Source organism: Pseudochaenichthys georgianus, chromosome 15, assembly GCF_902827115.2.
Source record: "Pseudochaenichthys georgianus chromosome 15, fPseGeo1.2, whole genome shotgun sequence".
NCBI classification, from domain to species: Eukaryota; Metazoa; Chordata; class Actinopteri; order Perciformes; family Channichthyidae; genus Pseudochaenichthys; species Pseudochaenichthys georgianus.
The window spans coordinates 10,608,512-10,624,094 of NC_047517.1; the positions used below are offsets into that span (position 1 = coordinate 10,608,512).

A 15,583-nucleotide genomic window follows, 5' to 3' on the forward strand; every position below is an offset into this window, starting at 1 on the left:
TCCTGAATGAGAAGTGAACTTTAATATTAGACATATGAAGAAGTTAAACTTTAAACATCCATGACTTAAACACTTTATCCAGGATAAAAGCCACAGAGCTGCACCTGCAAGGTGAATACAGCTGGGAACAGAACACGTGTTTGAATGCGTACATTAACAGGTTTATGATATCACTGCCCGTCTAAAACACGATCTGACTTCAATTACATTTCTCTCGAATGTTTCGTCAACTTAATGTGTTGCTTAAAATAATACTTCTGCATACAGTATGTGACGCTGTGAGTGTTGCACGGCCAGATACGGCTCAGCTGACTCAGATAAGGAGAGATATGATACATTACGAAGTGATATGCCGCGGACTGTACTTAATGTACTCTGATCCGGTTATGTTGTGGCAGTTATTTAAGTAAGCTTTCTTAACGCTAATGTTATAATAGTCAGATTGCTCTGAAGATGGAGGTGATATTCTATTCATGTTCACGTTCACACAGTCGGTGATTTTTGCCGGCCGTTTTTCCTGCAACAGCAGCTTTTCTGTGTTTCCTTTCTCCTGTAATATGACTTGATCGCTTTAAACTCCGCACACTGAGCTCTGATTGGTCAGCAGGCAGTGCTTTCACTGAGTTGAGCTCTTAGCCTGCAACCTAACCTGGTCCCGACCAGGTTAGCCGCTAAGCATAAGTTACCATGGAGATCTAGCCCACTAAAAAGAGAACCAGCTTCGTAGGACCGGAAAGCCGGAGTTTCCCCTGAATTTAGCCGGCTAAGCGAAAATCCTGCTTCGTAGTATACCCCCCAGGTCTATGAAAACAAGCCCAAAGAAAGCAACACATACATGATGTTGTGTAATTTTAAACCAAAACTAAGTCCTCAGGATGACTTTAAGACGTGAACATGGTCATTTTGTTTTGTAACATTAAATAAAATAATAAAAATATTTTATAAAAAATAAATAAAAAATTCCCGATCCCCGATTTTTTTCTCCCGATTCCGATCTTTTGAAAATTACGTGATCGGGACATCTCTACTTAGTTACCTTCAACACTGCTTGCTAACCATTTACTTTGTCAAACAAATTGAGGGATGGATAAATAGTTACTGTTGACACTGTATCATTGCACATGCACATACCTGTGGTGTCCATGTCATGGCCAGAGGCACTGGCAGGTCAGCAGAGCATTCAGGAGCCTCCACAGGGTGCTAAGGGTGGAGGAGACAGGACCGTGAGAGAGCTGCTTCTGTATTACGTAACAATGAGAGGTAACTCCACCGCTCCTTGTTGCTGTACTGTATGCCTTTATGAGAAGCCTTCCTTTGTTTGTTCTTGGTTATTACTTGAAGACTGTCTAGTATTTGCTATTAGTGCTAGTCATCTTTATTATGTTACTTAAACCTACTTATATCTTTATGAAAGTTCCAAACAAGTTAGCATTTTAGCACTTAAAGGTAGGGTGTGTAATTTATTTCATAAACACTTTTTGTTATATTCCATGGAATGCTCTTAACGTCCCGATAGCAATGAATATATTAAGTGCTTTGACAATAAATATATAAAAAAATGTCATCTGTGGAAGCCGTAGTACTGTACTATTTTCTAATTCTAGCGCACTCGAGCTGGTTTCTCCAAAATTACCTACCCCACCTTTAAGCTCCCTTGTCTCAAAGTCAATAGACATTTCAATTTGTTTGTGGTTAGTTTCCCACAATATGGTCTGTGATTAATACAGACTAAGAACATTTATGTCAGTAAATATAGCAATACGTTAGCTTTTTACTTCTAAAATGTGCATTTACACTTCAAAATTGTAAAAAGTGGTGTTCATATGTAGATATTATTCTGCTGAACAAAATAAGTAAGTATCATAAAAGTGTGTTTGCCACATCTTTTTTTTGCCTTATTCCATATCGTTACAATAATGAAATTGCTTTGATGAAAACGTATTAATAAACTGAACTGTCTGTATTTTTATGGATATGAACTTTTTATCGTCTCTCGTACATGGTCACATTGTTTAGTTATACAAGAGTGTTATTGACAGCAGTAACGAGCCACAGTGGGCACGTCACAGGTGCACTTGTGTACAAATAACACTGCAGACAGCTCTAGGTGGTTATGCAAGCTTGAATTTCTTTACAATTGTTTTTAAAATAACATATTAATCTACATGCCTCGATGATGTCTTTTTCTATGAATTTCAAGCTCAAATACAGATAACATTTGACAGATGTTTTGTCCGGTCGATTGACATCTTACTGGTCACCTTGACCGGCACAATGGTATTCTAACGGACACACTGCTTCCAGGCCGGCCTACAGAAGCATGCTCCTCTATAAGAAGCTTTGGTCAGAACACCTGTGCCAGATCTCTTCTCTCGGTTCACCTTCAACATCAAGCTACTTCCTGTCCTTTCCCTGAGCTCTTCCTCTCTCCCTCCCCTGCCTCCCAGTCTCTATGTGTCCCTGCCAGTGCTGCCTCCCCCTAGCTGTGCCTGGTGAGGGATGACCTGGCGCTGGATCCGGTGGAAGCAGCTGGAATGCACTCTAAGCTATTTTTACCGGGTGCCAGAGGGGTGAGGTGGGCCAGGTGGGCAGGTGGACACAGAGTGGGGTCCCACCACCCTCCCTTGTCCCCGGTGGATGTCATCTGGGCTTAGCTAAGCACCACCTCACTACGCCCAGAATATGCAGGCCCACTGTGAGATACTAACAATCCTGCCAGCTTCTAGAAGCTCAATCCTGACAGAAATTTGAAGAAAAGTTTCAGATACCGAAATAGTAAAATTCCCAAAACGGGAAAACAGGACCATGGAAGATGCATTCTTGTGTCACAAGAGGTTTGCCTTATTGTCAAAGTTGATAGACATGAATCCTTCGCATTAACCACAACATGAGTAAGGGAAACGTCAATATAACTTTATAGTTCTGGACATTATTGCTGACTGTACTTAAACTTCATTATTCGGTTTCAATAGTAGTGAAGTATTTGTTTTTACAATAGAGCGAGATGACGTATTTTTGTAGGCCTGCCCGTAATTTGCAGGTTCTGCAGGTCTCCCTTGAAACAGAGATCAACGATCTCAATGGGACCTACCTGGTTAAATAAACGTTTGAAATTACATTTAGAATTACAAGGGGTCCCTCCGCAAAAGGCAACACGATGTCTATATTGGTTTATGGGATATTGCAGAAAATAATCTTTGGCAAAAGCATGTTCAGAATTTGTAGACGTTTTGTTCACCAGGATAATCTCCACATATTAACACCGCTTTTATGATTTCTGATTGTTTTCGGAAATGCAATCGGCAGAAGTAAAATAAATACTGTTGAGATATAAACTAAACCCATCACGGTGCCATTGCTGTGCATCTCCACTGCTAAGCTAAAGGAGGTTAATGTTTGGTGTGAAAACATTTAATAGTCTCTTTTAGCCACTTGTAAGCAACCAGTATCTTTAGCTTCGGTCATTCATCATCAGAGTCTATTATTTGTTGTATTTTATGTCATAGAACAATACCTAAACATCTCTTACGGTTGTATTAACCACAAATCTTATTTCAGGCATCAGGCATCCCGCTTCACGTAGTGAAGCGGGAGCTGGTAAACTCTTTATAGCCCTAGTGCAGTGGTTCTCAAATGGGGGTACGCGGACCCCTAGGGGTACGTTGGAGTACTGCAGGGGGTACATGACATTTATTTTATGTTAATGAAAAAAAAAATACCAATTTCAGGAAAAGTAAGGAAGTTTGAGCAGTGTGGGTTTTATATTAACAGAGTTACACATATTTCAAAACGTGAAGCGTAATAACTGCAGTGGCCTTCCTGCCACTGAGAATAACAAAGATCCTCAGTGAAGCACACGCCCATGTTTCTCACTAAATTGTAAGAACAACTTATTAAAAAGATCAGTTCAATCAACTAATGTCGTCTTAGTCTTATTACATGATGTTAAAATTGGTTTGCCATGAATTTAGTGATGGATTGTAAACATTTGAAATGTAGCATTTAAATGTTTCTCAGTTACAAGGCTGTTGTTTTAATAAATCACTTTAATAAAGGAGACACTGATGGTGCAGCACTGTACTGTACCTCTTTATATAGGCATTTATTCCCTAACAAATTGTTTGTGCTGATCAGGGGGTACTTGGCTGAATTTCTTTTTCAAAAGGGGAACATTATTGAAAAAAGTGTGAGAATCACTGCGCTAGTGGGTATCCTTGAGCCTATTGAAAACAGTTACTAGTAGCAACACAAGGAGCTATTTTTTTCTCACAAAAATGTTATTCATACAGATTTTGAGAATGTGGAGGAGTATTCTAGTACACTCCAAGACTAGTCTAGATTCATCTACAATTCAATACAAAACTCAACCAAAAAACATTTGTTTTCAGGACAAAGACATCATAAAACACACGTTGTCTTCTCTTATCTGACACTTTGGAGATCTGTGAAATGCAAACATTTCAAAACGCTCTGCCATTTCCCCAGCCGACATGTACTTGTTGTACCTACAGCAGGTGAAGGTTCCGTGTGCTTCTCTCAGCAGAGAGCCGAATCAGCAGCTATGCAGATGAGTGTGGGTGTATTGGCTTTTCTCTATGCACAGATGAAGGTTTTCCATCACGCCGTCTGGGGTCTATGTGGAGATGTTTTATCTGTGCTACATCTCTTTCACAGTGGGTTACCGTGTCTCTCCACACCCTCTCCAGTTTGACCTAGATTTAGGGGCGCAGATGTAAATCACTGATTTGCTATCAGCAAATTGAACGTCCCATATGCGTTGGGTAAGTCAGCCTGGATTTGGATTGGCTGTAGGTCAACAGTATTCCATTTGATCATGAATAATTCAGTGTGAAAACCATCCAGTGCTTACAGTGAACTGTGTGTGTGTTTCCGTACGTGCAGGGAGTGTGTCGTACCTTAGGCTTGAGTTTGATATTGAGAATGTGCTGCCTTCTGGATGAGTCCTCCGCCTTCAGTCGCAGCGTTCGGAACTCCGTGTCTATGAAGAGCAGCCTGAAGACACGAACACAATAAATCAGCGTACGTTCACGGAGAAGCGTCGAGCACACTGTAAATTGACAGCAGCCATCATCCGCCATTAATCACAGCAGCAGAGAGCAATATTGAGACATCAACTCTGCCTTTAGATTTATCACTCCGGGTACCAACGCGGTGACATTACATCAGGCTACAGCGCCGCGTTCAAGGCTTTTCCTTTATACATTCTTATTTGCATTCTCCTCCAGCAAGTGCCTTTTAATGCTCTAATGTAGGAATACAGCAGAAGCAATCCTGCTGCTGCTCAGGGTATTAATGTGATCCTGCTTCCTCACATAACACCTGGTTTTTGTGCTTACTAATAAAAATGTAAGCAAACGGAATGTAGGTGCACTCTCTACGCTCTTCACCTGACTGATGGTGTGTGATGCAATCCAATTAACCTGCAATTTCACATGTATTCACAAAATGCATGCATTTCTAAATGAACAGAAGGACAGTGAGCAAATGTATACACTTACACAACAATCAAATGAACAAAAACTACTTTTTTTCTTTATTAGAATTATTGATCATACTAATAGGTGAGTGGCCTACCCTTAAATAATATTTCTCTCTTGATTGCCTAAATGATTTTTGGGGAAACTTTTTCACAGTAACAAGTGTATAATTTAACAGGAAAATGTTGGGTTTGTAGGAATTTGTATTCCATTTATTTATTTTAAACAATAATATTGAATCCTAAACCTGATGGAAATGTATTGTGTCCACAGTTACAACGTAGGCTTCCATAATATTTATTTATAAAAAAAGGTTTGTTTGTTTTTGAAACGACCTACTTTTCAATAAAATATAAATCTTCATGCCTTGTGAAGACAATCTTTACATAGCCTTACTATCAGTAATTCTATAAGCTCAACAACAAACAATATTTTACCAGAAATGGTCTGGCACATTGAAGTATTCCCAGACCGATTGACCATTTCAATTAGAAAGTGTCATACCAACAGTCGCATCACAACTTCAAGCTAACAGTAGATTCATGTTTTTCTCAGTGACCTTGCGGTGGGTTCACACGTTCAAGCTGTAAATCAGACCCTTTCCCTCCTTGGCTAATGCTAACCTTTTGAGGCTGAGGACAAACACTGATGTGGCCCGGGTGTGCACCAACACTGCGTCAGATTTACAGCTGCTTCAGCACACCATGAAAGAGCCAGATCCTCCCCCTCTCAAGTCCTCCTCTAGTCCACTGGAAACAAAGACTGATCCGAGACAAAGGCTTTGGACAGTGCCTCTCCAGACTTACAGTACATTACGACGACGGACGCTGTGTGCCGAGGCTGACATGGCTGTATATCTGCCCAGGATTTATGGAGTGCGTTAGAGAGGAGTGTGACAGGGATGACACACACACACTTAGGGAAGTGATGGAATGATTGGAGACCGTTTTCAAATGTTCCCCGTTTCATTAAAGCGTCTACTCGCTCACACAAATAATCATCGCAAATAAACGCTGGCGAAGGGCAGCGGTACTGAAGAGTCATGTGCCCACTTACATTTACACATAAACACACCAAATAAGTGTGCAGTGATGGTGTATTTTGAAGGCTGATACCAAAAAGTTAGCATCGATAAGGGTCTCCCAAACAAAACCAATGGGACTGTTCCTTTGGATTTCAGAATAGTGCATCAAATCGGATTGATTTAGTCGTTTAACTGCTGTTTTGTATTTACCTGCAGATGTTATGTCGTAGAACAAAACTACACATTTCCGTAAGGTTTTGTAAACACAGATCTCATTTCAGGCATCTTCCTATAAAACAAAACGTTACATTTGAGACGAGGGAACCAGAATGTCTGGGTTTCTAAGACGTATTCCTGCACCATTCTACATCATGATAATCTCAATATGTTTTTGAGTCACTTTATTACATGCTCAATTTGACCTCCGCATTCCGCATCTGTAAAACGATTGGCATTAAGATGTTATAAACAAAGTGCTTTATCTGCTCCTGTTAACACACTAACAAGCACACTAACCAACCAGGCCAAAATAATCTAGCTGCAGCAAAGAACTTCTTGCAGACCCAAGTTAATTGTATATCTTCCAGTATACATTTACAAAGTGTACAGGCCTATAAAATACCTATTACTGCTAACCGCAATAAATACACAAATCTGTCAAGCATGACCGGTTAATAGACCTGTGCAAGTGAAGGACGTGACAAGCAGCCGTATGAACAAATCCATAAATGAGAAGTTGAATGTTTGAGCTGAAGTGCTGTTAGTTGCAGAACACCGTTTCTCTTTGTTCCGACTTCAGTCGTGACACTGAGTAACTCACAGCAGGTAACTTTCGCAGTCGGTTGTGTCCAATTGACATACAACGGGTTTTTTGGAGCTTTTAAAAAGCCAGACATCATAACACACGTTTAAAGCCACCTGGTAGTATATGAATACCACTCACTGCTCTACAGTACCTGCATATATTATATTGCTTCCTTTCTAACCAATTTAAGAGGAGAATGTGGAAGACATCTTTGTGAAGGGCATCCTGGAAGTTAGCATCCCTTGATTTGTTCACAATAACTCGATCAAAAAAAGAGACGAGGGAACAGGTTGTAACATGCTAACTTATTCCCAGGTGTAGGACTCATGCATACAACACTATTTAGAAGACATGCCTACAATCTTGACAACTGCTTATCAGTGCCATTAATCCCGCCCCTGCTGCTCATTGGCTAAACATTAATCATCTTGCAGCTCTCATTGCTTTGTCAACAAACAAACCGCTGCACATCGAGATGCCCAACTACAAAAAGTAGTAAAGGCAGTAAGAAGGTCTTCTCACTTACCGTGTCAGTTTCAGTTACACACACATTTCCATTTCCTCTACTCTGAGGTATTACACTCAGGATAGCAGGGACGAGCTGCCATGATGGAAGCAGCGTGACAGTGAGAGGTCCTGCTGGGAAGACTGATGAGAGCATCCCATTTGCAACTCCTCAGCCAAGCAAGCTTCTTCCAGACAGCGCACACCACGCACATGTGAGATGGTGCGTGTGCCCATGTCTCTCTCTTTTTTCTTTGCGTGTCAACAAAGTGATTAATGAACGGCGAGAATAACACATATGCATATGTGTGTTGCACGAGAACTTTGTAAGATGGCATACAAAGGTACACTAGAAGACACGACGAACAAGCACTGGATGTGCAAACCAAGTGAAGAAAGGCACTTATCTCATTAAACCTAGAGACATATTAATCAAGTTGATCAGGAGCCGGGACACGCCTCCAGAACACTTTTAACCAGCTGCTAAACAACCTACACCCGGATAACACATTCGGCCTTTCACCTCATCTTTACCCAAATATGTGCATCCCTACTTTCCTCCATCCCTTCCTCCCTCTGTACTTCCATTCATCCCTACTTTCCTAGATCTCCTGATCCCTACAAACCTTCTTCCCTACATCTTTTCCTCCCTCCTTACATCCTTTTATCCATCTTTCCCTCTCTCTCTACATCTCTTCCTCCATTCATCCCAAACTCCCTTTGAGCCTTCATCCCTCCCTTCCCACTTCCCTTCATCTATTCATCGCTCCATCCCTCCATTCTTACACCCCTTTATCCTTTTTCCTGTCTACCCCTTTTTCGTTCTATTTAATCTGGTGCTTACTTCTTGTCTAATAAAAGGTACTTCCTGGGGGCCTATTGGATGAGATCCCTCATCCTACTTCACTGCTGACATTGAGCAGTGCTCAATATCCAATATCTCCTCTAATTCAATCTTTACTCTTTACTGTTGTGGCGTTGTCCTCGCTCGTTACGCCTGGTTTGCAGTCGCACTGTGCTAACCAGGACAACCTCATTACTAACTGAACATTACCTCTCAGAATGCATTTCCATCCCAGTAGTACTTTTAGCTGGCCTAATAACGTAAGAAAATAAATATGACGCAAAAGAAAATCCATGATAGCATGTAATCCCTCAGCTCCGGGTCCATGTGGCCCCGTTGTCAGAGAGCTGCTGTACCTGGTCCTCAGACGAGCAGAAACACACTGTGACAGAGTGGCTACACTGTGATAAGAGGAGCCTTGGTAGGTACACCAAGAGGCTGCGAACATGAGTGCCAGCTGTGCCCGTAATGAGCCCCGTAGCGTGCAGGGCCACGGTTTTAGGGCCACCGAGTGATGGCGGCTGACCTACTTGACCTCATTCTCCATTAATTAACACATGGTATGCCATCTCCAGCCAATTAAGATGACCACACTTTCAAACGTGGAGATGGAGACACACAGCGAGGGAGCGGAGAGAGAGGAAGACTCACTTACCTGGGCCAATCAGCAGACAGAATTACAGCTGAAAACCCCTGGTGGCTATTAGCACGGCCCATACCAATTAAGACGCTAAGCGAATCTCGAGTGCTTTGGAGATTGAGGCCCACTGTGTATAATGCCTGCTAACCGTAACACGACACTGAAAATTATGTTGGTCCCATTTTCAGCATAAAGCATACCTTCACCCCCCCCCCCCCCCCCCCTTCTCCTATTAAAGCCTGAGAGTCTTCAATTAGAGCCATTTGCATTTTGCTAATATCATAATTGTAGCCGTGGTCATTAATAGGAAAGTGGAAAATGAGTGTAGTAGTCAAGGCTTAATCCGAGCTGGGGGAGAACAGATATCTTCCCACGAAGCACCACCACCCCCCTTTCCTGCTGACGAGAGGAGACGACGGTATTAGCCGGGTCTGTCGCTGCACGTGGGTGAGAGTTATTAAATGTGACCTGGATTTAAATGTAACTCAATAACTAAAAATAAGGAAGTCATTAAGAGCCATTTGTTAATGTGGAGCTGTGTGTTTGCTGGCACTACAATCACTGCTGGGGGAAAACAAGGACTGCTCCATATAGCTCTGTAAGGCACCAGAGGATTCTACACTTCGGTATGTTAGTATCACCTCTGGGGAAAGTAAACAAAAAGTAAAAGAAGTCTCAGAAAATGTACATTTTTAATAATAACTGGCCAATGGCAGTCAACCAGTGTGTCACACAGGATATTGAGGGGATATGGCAGCTGGACCACCAGCGCCTCATTCTGATGCCATTCGAGGACGGAAGGGCCCTCAGAAAGCTGCTCGTTTACAAATATCAGGCTTCATACACTTTTTCACCAATGATTTCCAATGACTTCTCCATGACCTTTACCTAACTTTCCATGACCAGAACAATTACTCGTTCTTAGCGGTACCACTGAAAATGGTTTATTTTAACATGGAACAGGAAATAAGGTCTGCATATGAAGCATGTTGTGCCGATCTAAAACATACTTAGCTTCTACACGCTAAAGCAACTAAAATCTCTCTCCAGCAAAATACCTCGTCAGTTAAATACCATTTTACGTTTCATTACTATACGATACAGTATTTATTATCATTATAGTATTACTATTTCGGCGATTAGATAAAATATAAATTATATTTGATGCAACTTTAGTTCCATTTCCATGACTTTTCCAACACTTTGCGAAAAATATTGTTTTCCATAACTTTTCCAGGGCCTGGAATTAGCATTTTGAATTTCAATTACTTTTCCAGGTTTGTAATGACCGTAAGAACCCTGAAATATAGAATATTTTCAGTTCAATATGAAACAGGGAACATGTAGTTCACCTATTTTTTCAATTTCAACAACTATTAACATTTAGTACGTTTTCCATCACATGTTCTAAACACAAAAATATATGAGTTAACACTAGTCGATTACCACAGACTACTGTTTAGGATTTAGCATAAATGCAATTTGACTCATTGGAGGAAACAGTAACTTTAGCCACAAACAAAACAGGTAAGCTGACATAGAGGGTTAAGCCCTGATCAGACAGCAGTGTGTTTATGAAGTTGTTTTCAATTACTGACAAGTTCATTTCTTTTCTCCCTGATAATGCTTCGCTAAAAAGTGAAAAGACAGAGAAAAGATGCCCAACTTCATAAATATTTTAAATAATTTATTCCCAATGATTATTTACCTACTGGATATTTGGAGCATTATGATCTTACGGAGTTACCATGATTCGAACAGAAAACAACAGCCTGAGAGGAAATGAGTGTACTTGTGGGTTCAGATAAGTTGTTTTCTTTCTTTAAAGGCCCTGTCACACTGTCCCGAAATTGACACCCGATGGACACACGATAAAGGAAATGTTCAAATTCGGCTGTGATCGTAGCAACATCGGGCCATTCGTGAGGGCATCTAAGCCATCGTATGACCGCCGGTGGAGTTTCTCAGGCTCCGGCAGCAACTTCGTGAGCGGCAACTTCGTAAGGCACTCGTGAGGGCATCTTGTCAAATCGTGTCATCTTCGTGTTATCATCGGTGCATTCGCCCTCACTCTGATCGGGGCGAATGCCCGATGGCACCGAGGATAACAAGATGCCCTCACGATGGCCTTACGAAGGGCAAAATGGACACACGAATTCAACACGAAAATGAACCTTCGCAAGGTCCTTCGGCAATTTTTTGGCATGCCAAAGATTTTGCCTCCGCTCACGAAGTTGCTGCCGGAGCCTGAGAAACTCCACCGCCGGTCATACGAAGGCTTAAGATGCCCTCACGAACGGCCCGATGTTGCTACGATCACAGCCGAATTTGAACATGTCCTTTATCGTGTGTCCATCTGGTTGTTTTATTGCACAACAAAATCATGTAAATATATTATGTAAATAACCCAATTTGTGTTCTGTGAAACTAAAAAGGATATAATATATTATTTTGAAGGACAGTTGACAGGAAATTGTTGTTGTTATGGAAACAACATTACGGAGAAAACGTAATATTTTCTACATATAAAGACGGATAAAGTAAAGAACAAAGTCTGAAGATATCAGTACAGTATCATAGTACTGTAACATAATTGTTTTTGGTACTTTCATTGCAGTTTTATGTCTTAAATGTAATGTTGCCTTCGTGTGTGGTTCGGGGCCATCTTCGTGCGAAATTCACAATTCCATATTCGTGTGTCCATCGGGTGTCAATTTCGGGACAGTGTGACAGGGCCTTTAAAGTGTACCATTAGAGCCAGTTTTTGTTTTTGTGTCATGCTCAAACAATATTGTACCCTACTAATGACCTCTGTAGTCAATGGACTGTAAAAGACTACAATTCCCAAGTGCCACCGATAGGGGCAACCTGTGTAGAAGCTGTGGAGACGCCAACACACGCCGAGTCTGCACGGCGTGTTGGAAAGAAAGATGATAGAAATCTGTTTATCATTTCATTTGAGCTTTGCCTCTTTTGATTTGTTTGACTATTGTAAAAGCCTATTTTTTTATTGAATGAGTTTGGAAACTATTTCATCTTATTTTAATCAACCACCAGTCAAATAACCTTAAGTCATCACTAGAAGCCAAACAAGTACTCACAACTATCAGTAAAACTACTACATTGAAAGATTACGCATCAGAAATATCTGTTTAAAAGACGTATAAGTGGTTCAAGGAAACAAAGCAATATAAGCTAGCGAAGAGTTCACGGTTTGTGTGACACTCTGTCTGATCAGAGGCGTGATGCTCCTTTAAACACAGCTAGTATTTGTCACTTACTTGCCCCATCCAAGGGTCTCCATCTCAGAGATGAGCTGAGCGTAATACTGTGGAGGCGGGATGGAGCGGCACTCATGGCGGCTCTTTAGACCCACTTCCTGCAACAACAGAGAGGATGCTTCTTATTTTAAGCCCTGATTACTATGCAGTATGCACATCATATCACAACTTCATCGTTATACTAACAGCGAATAGCATGAATACACCAAGCAGGGCCAGTAAGTCTTATGCAAGTGTTTAGTGGCGAGCACATCTTACACTTTTCATTAATCTAACAAACATGTATTTGGTACCTCCAGATCAGGCTATTGATAGCGCCTCTAGCTTTCCTTTTGCTCCTTATTCATGAAGCAACGAATGTCAAAGTGACCGTGTCAGTCTCCTCCTTACCAAGACGGTTTTCAGCTCCAGAATGAAAGTGACAAGATCAGGCGACTGCTGCTGCCTCTGTGCGGAGTCAAACAAGAGAGAAGAGACATCCTTGAATGGGAGGATAATGAAGTGACAGTGTCAATTCTTTTTTTCTTCCTCTAGCCAGCCATTCAAATCAAACACAGTGTTTGTGATTAATGGGGGCTGCCACCAGCTTTAATAATTAATGATAGCTTAAAGGCTGTGAAAATAATGAACTTTGCAGCCCGGGGTGAAATATCAATCTCATCCAAATAACCCTGAGGGGCAGCATAACAAATAGGGACATTTTCCAGGCGATGTTAATTAAACAGTGAAAAATATATTTTGTTCTGCTTCTGAGTGGCAGGGAGTAGAAGTACTACGAAGCCAGGCATGATGCAGATAACACAAAGGGCAATACAACTAAAAACACAAAGCCTGATTTCAATAAGAACCAGCAGAGAGACCTTTAAAATTAATAATATGATTAACTTTGCAGCCAAATACAACTGTTTTTATTCATTATTTAGGGACGTATGTAGAGTTTACCTGCTTCACTATGTGCTCATACCCATGCAACAGGTGTTTTAACTGCCAGCAGCAGTGCAGCCTGCAAGACAAAAGTATTTATAGTTGGAACATCACTATGCATATGCTAGGTTTTTTGTAAAGAGAAAGTGAGATGATCATTTATACCTGGCCTGTTTTACTTGACGATCTGGTGGTAGTAGTATTCTCAATCTGAAGTCTCGTTCCTGTGAAAATAATCAAAGCATGACAGGCAACAGAACGGAGCTGAATTGAGGAGGGTCGTGTGCAAACGTTATCCAGCTGCATTTTTAATGACCTTTAAACTGAGAACCGAGAAAAGCAACACGTGACCTTCCGAACTCCACTGATAAATGTTCCAATTGAAGGTGTCGCTGCTTATTCTAAAAGCTGCACTTAGTGTGTAACACAACCTTTTTCCACATCTTAATAATCTATATTACTTCTTCAATTCGGCATTAACAATACCTGGAAATAAAAAGTAGTTATTTTAAAATAGTTGGTACCCATAATGTAAACGTAGCGGTGCGTGGTAACATTCACAAGTGAAAAATAATTTGCTAAAGGTTGCTGCCTGCTACAAACATGTTCTCCAAAGTGAGGAACTATTAAAATGTGCCGAATTTACCAGCAGTTTGTACATTGATGTAACGCCTGTCAGTTATTTGTTATCAACATGGTAATTTGTTCATAGCTAGACATTCTAGAATTCTAATAATCGACGATGTTTGGAGTTGTAGGGTCGTTGAAAGAACAATGCGCATTCACTTACCTGGACTGTAATGAATCCGTCATAAATAGTTTTCTCCTTGTTGAGTGGTAAAAGCAGTGGGTTGTCTTTCACCAATGAACTCTCCATCGCACTAACAGTGAGTGTAAACCTGGTCGAAACTAGCTGTCAAACCATTAGGACTGTTCCCATAGCTAACGTTAGCGAGGCCAGCCTAACAGTATTAACTAGAAGGCATGTTTCAGTAAACGAGCACCCTTAATCACACATTTGAACGTATACCTTTAAATTAAAGTTTTTAAAACTCAATGTGTTACTTGTTTTTGGTCAGGAAAGTCAGAAGAAGTTGCCTGAAACCACCACATCCCGCCATGAAAAACAAAACAGGTGACGTCATGCGGTTGCATTCAGTGTCTTTCAAAAGTATCGGAAATAAGATGCAGATACTTTTTTGACGTGTAAATAGTTTTATTTTGTCTTAACTGTTGGTTGCAGTGATTACAAGGGCCATTAACATTATGTGTGTTTGTATTACTCAAAAACACAAATGCAGTCCCTGATTTCGAAGATTATAAAAGTTGGATAAACTGTTACACATACAAACCTGTCAAAATAACAGTTTAGGGCAGACACTTGGATCTGAATTAAGATTATTCTAATTTGCTGCCTTGATATGCAATAAAATGTGATTAGGTAATAAAAGCAAATTGAGTTCTAGTCCTAATTTGCAATAGAATTAATAGGATTCAGTAAGTGTCTTCATAACAAAGGAGTATAGATTCATACACATTCCAAATGCTCATCATGTTGAGGTATTTTAGGCATCTTCAAATTGAATATATTCTCAATTTGTCTCACTTTATTTTTTATATTTAGAATAGTGTTGTAATAAAGTATGAATGTTTTACATTTTTTAATTCCCAGATAATTTCGGTGTCCATGTTGGAGGGCTGTTGGTTGGGTTGCAGCTACATTACACTACTGCTTAAAGTACAACAAATGGTAAGGAATATGACAACATAATATTATAAACATTGTTTAAATACACAGACAGGTTACTGAAATGTACTTCATTATAACGAGCGAGGAAAGGTGATGAATAGCTACAGACTTTGACATAGTGAGGAGGATGAATGGCAGGGATAATGGGTTGGCTGGGTTGGTCCACATAACACAGGAATGTCACCCAGTTGTTTACATCCGGTGTGAAACCAGAATCAACATGACTTGTGTGTTGTGTCATTGCCGTACCTCATCGACACCACTTGTGTTGTTGCCTCAAAAGGTCTGCTCTGCAGGGGCTAGCTCTATCACT

General features: G+C 40.7%; 1 protein-coding gene across 3 annotated transcripts in view; it reads right to left on the minus strand.

The window, feature by feature from the left end:
* The window catches only part of fancl (FA complementation group L), a 28,659-nt gene extending 14,019 nt beyond the window's left edge, over nt 1-14,640 (minus strand). For 2 of the 3 annotated variants that reach the window (XM_034100817.2, XM_071205617.1), the window contains exons 1-7: nt 14,311-14,640; nt 13,686-13,744; nt 13,539-13,599; nt 12,987-13,043; nt 12,597-12,694; nt 4,917-5,013; nt 1,132-1,200 (exon numbers count right to left, since the gene is read on the minus strand). In XM_034100817.2, coding sequence (XP_033956708.1) covers nt 1,132-1,200; nt 4,917-5,013; nt 12,597-12,694; nt 12,987-13,043; nt 13,539-13,599; nt 13,686-13,744; nt 14,311-14,397 — 528 coding nt within the window. In that variant the 5' untranslated portion in view covers nt 14,398-14,640. The remainder of the gene's footprint in view (nt 1-1,131; nt 1,201-4,916; nt 5,014-12,596; nt 12,695-12,986; nt 13,044-13,538; nt 13,600-13,685; nt 13,745-14,310) is intronic. The other variant, XM_071205618.1, reaches the window with a different exon arrangement.
* Between the last annotated feature and the right edge of the window lie 943 nt (nt 14,641-15,583).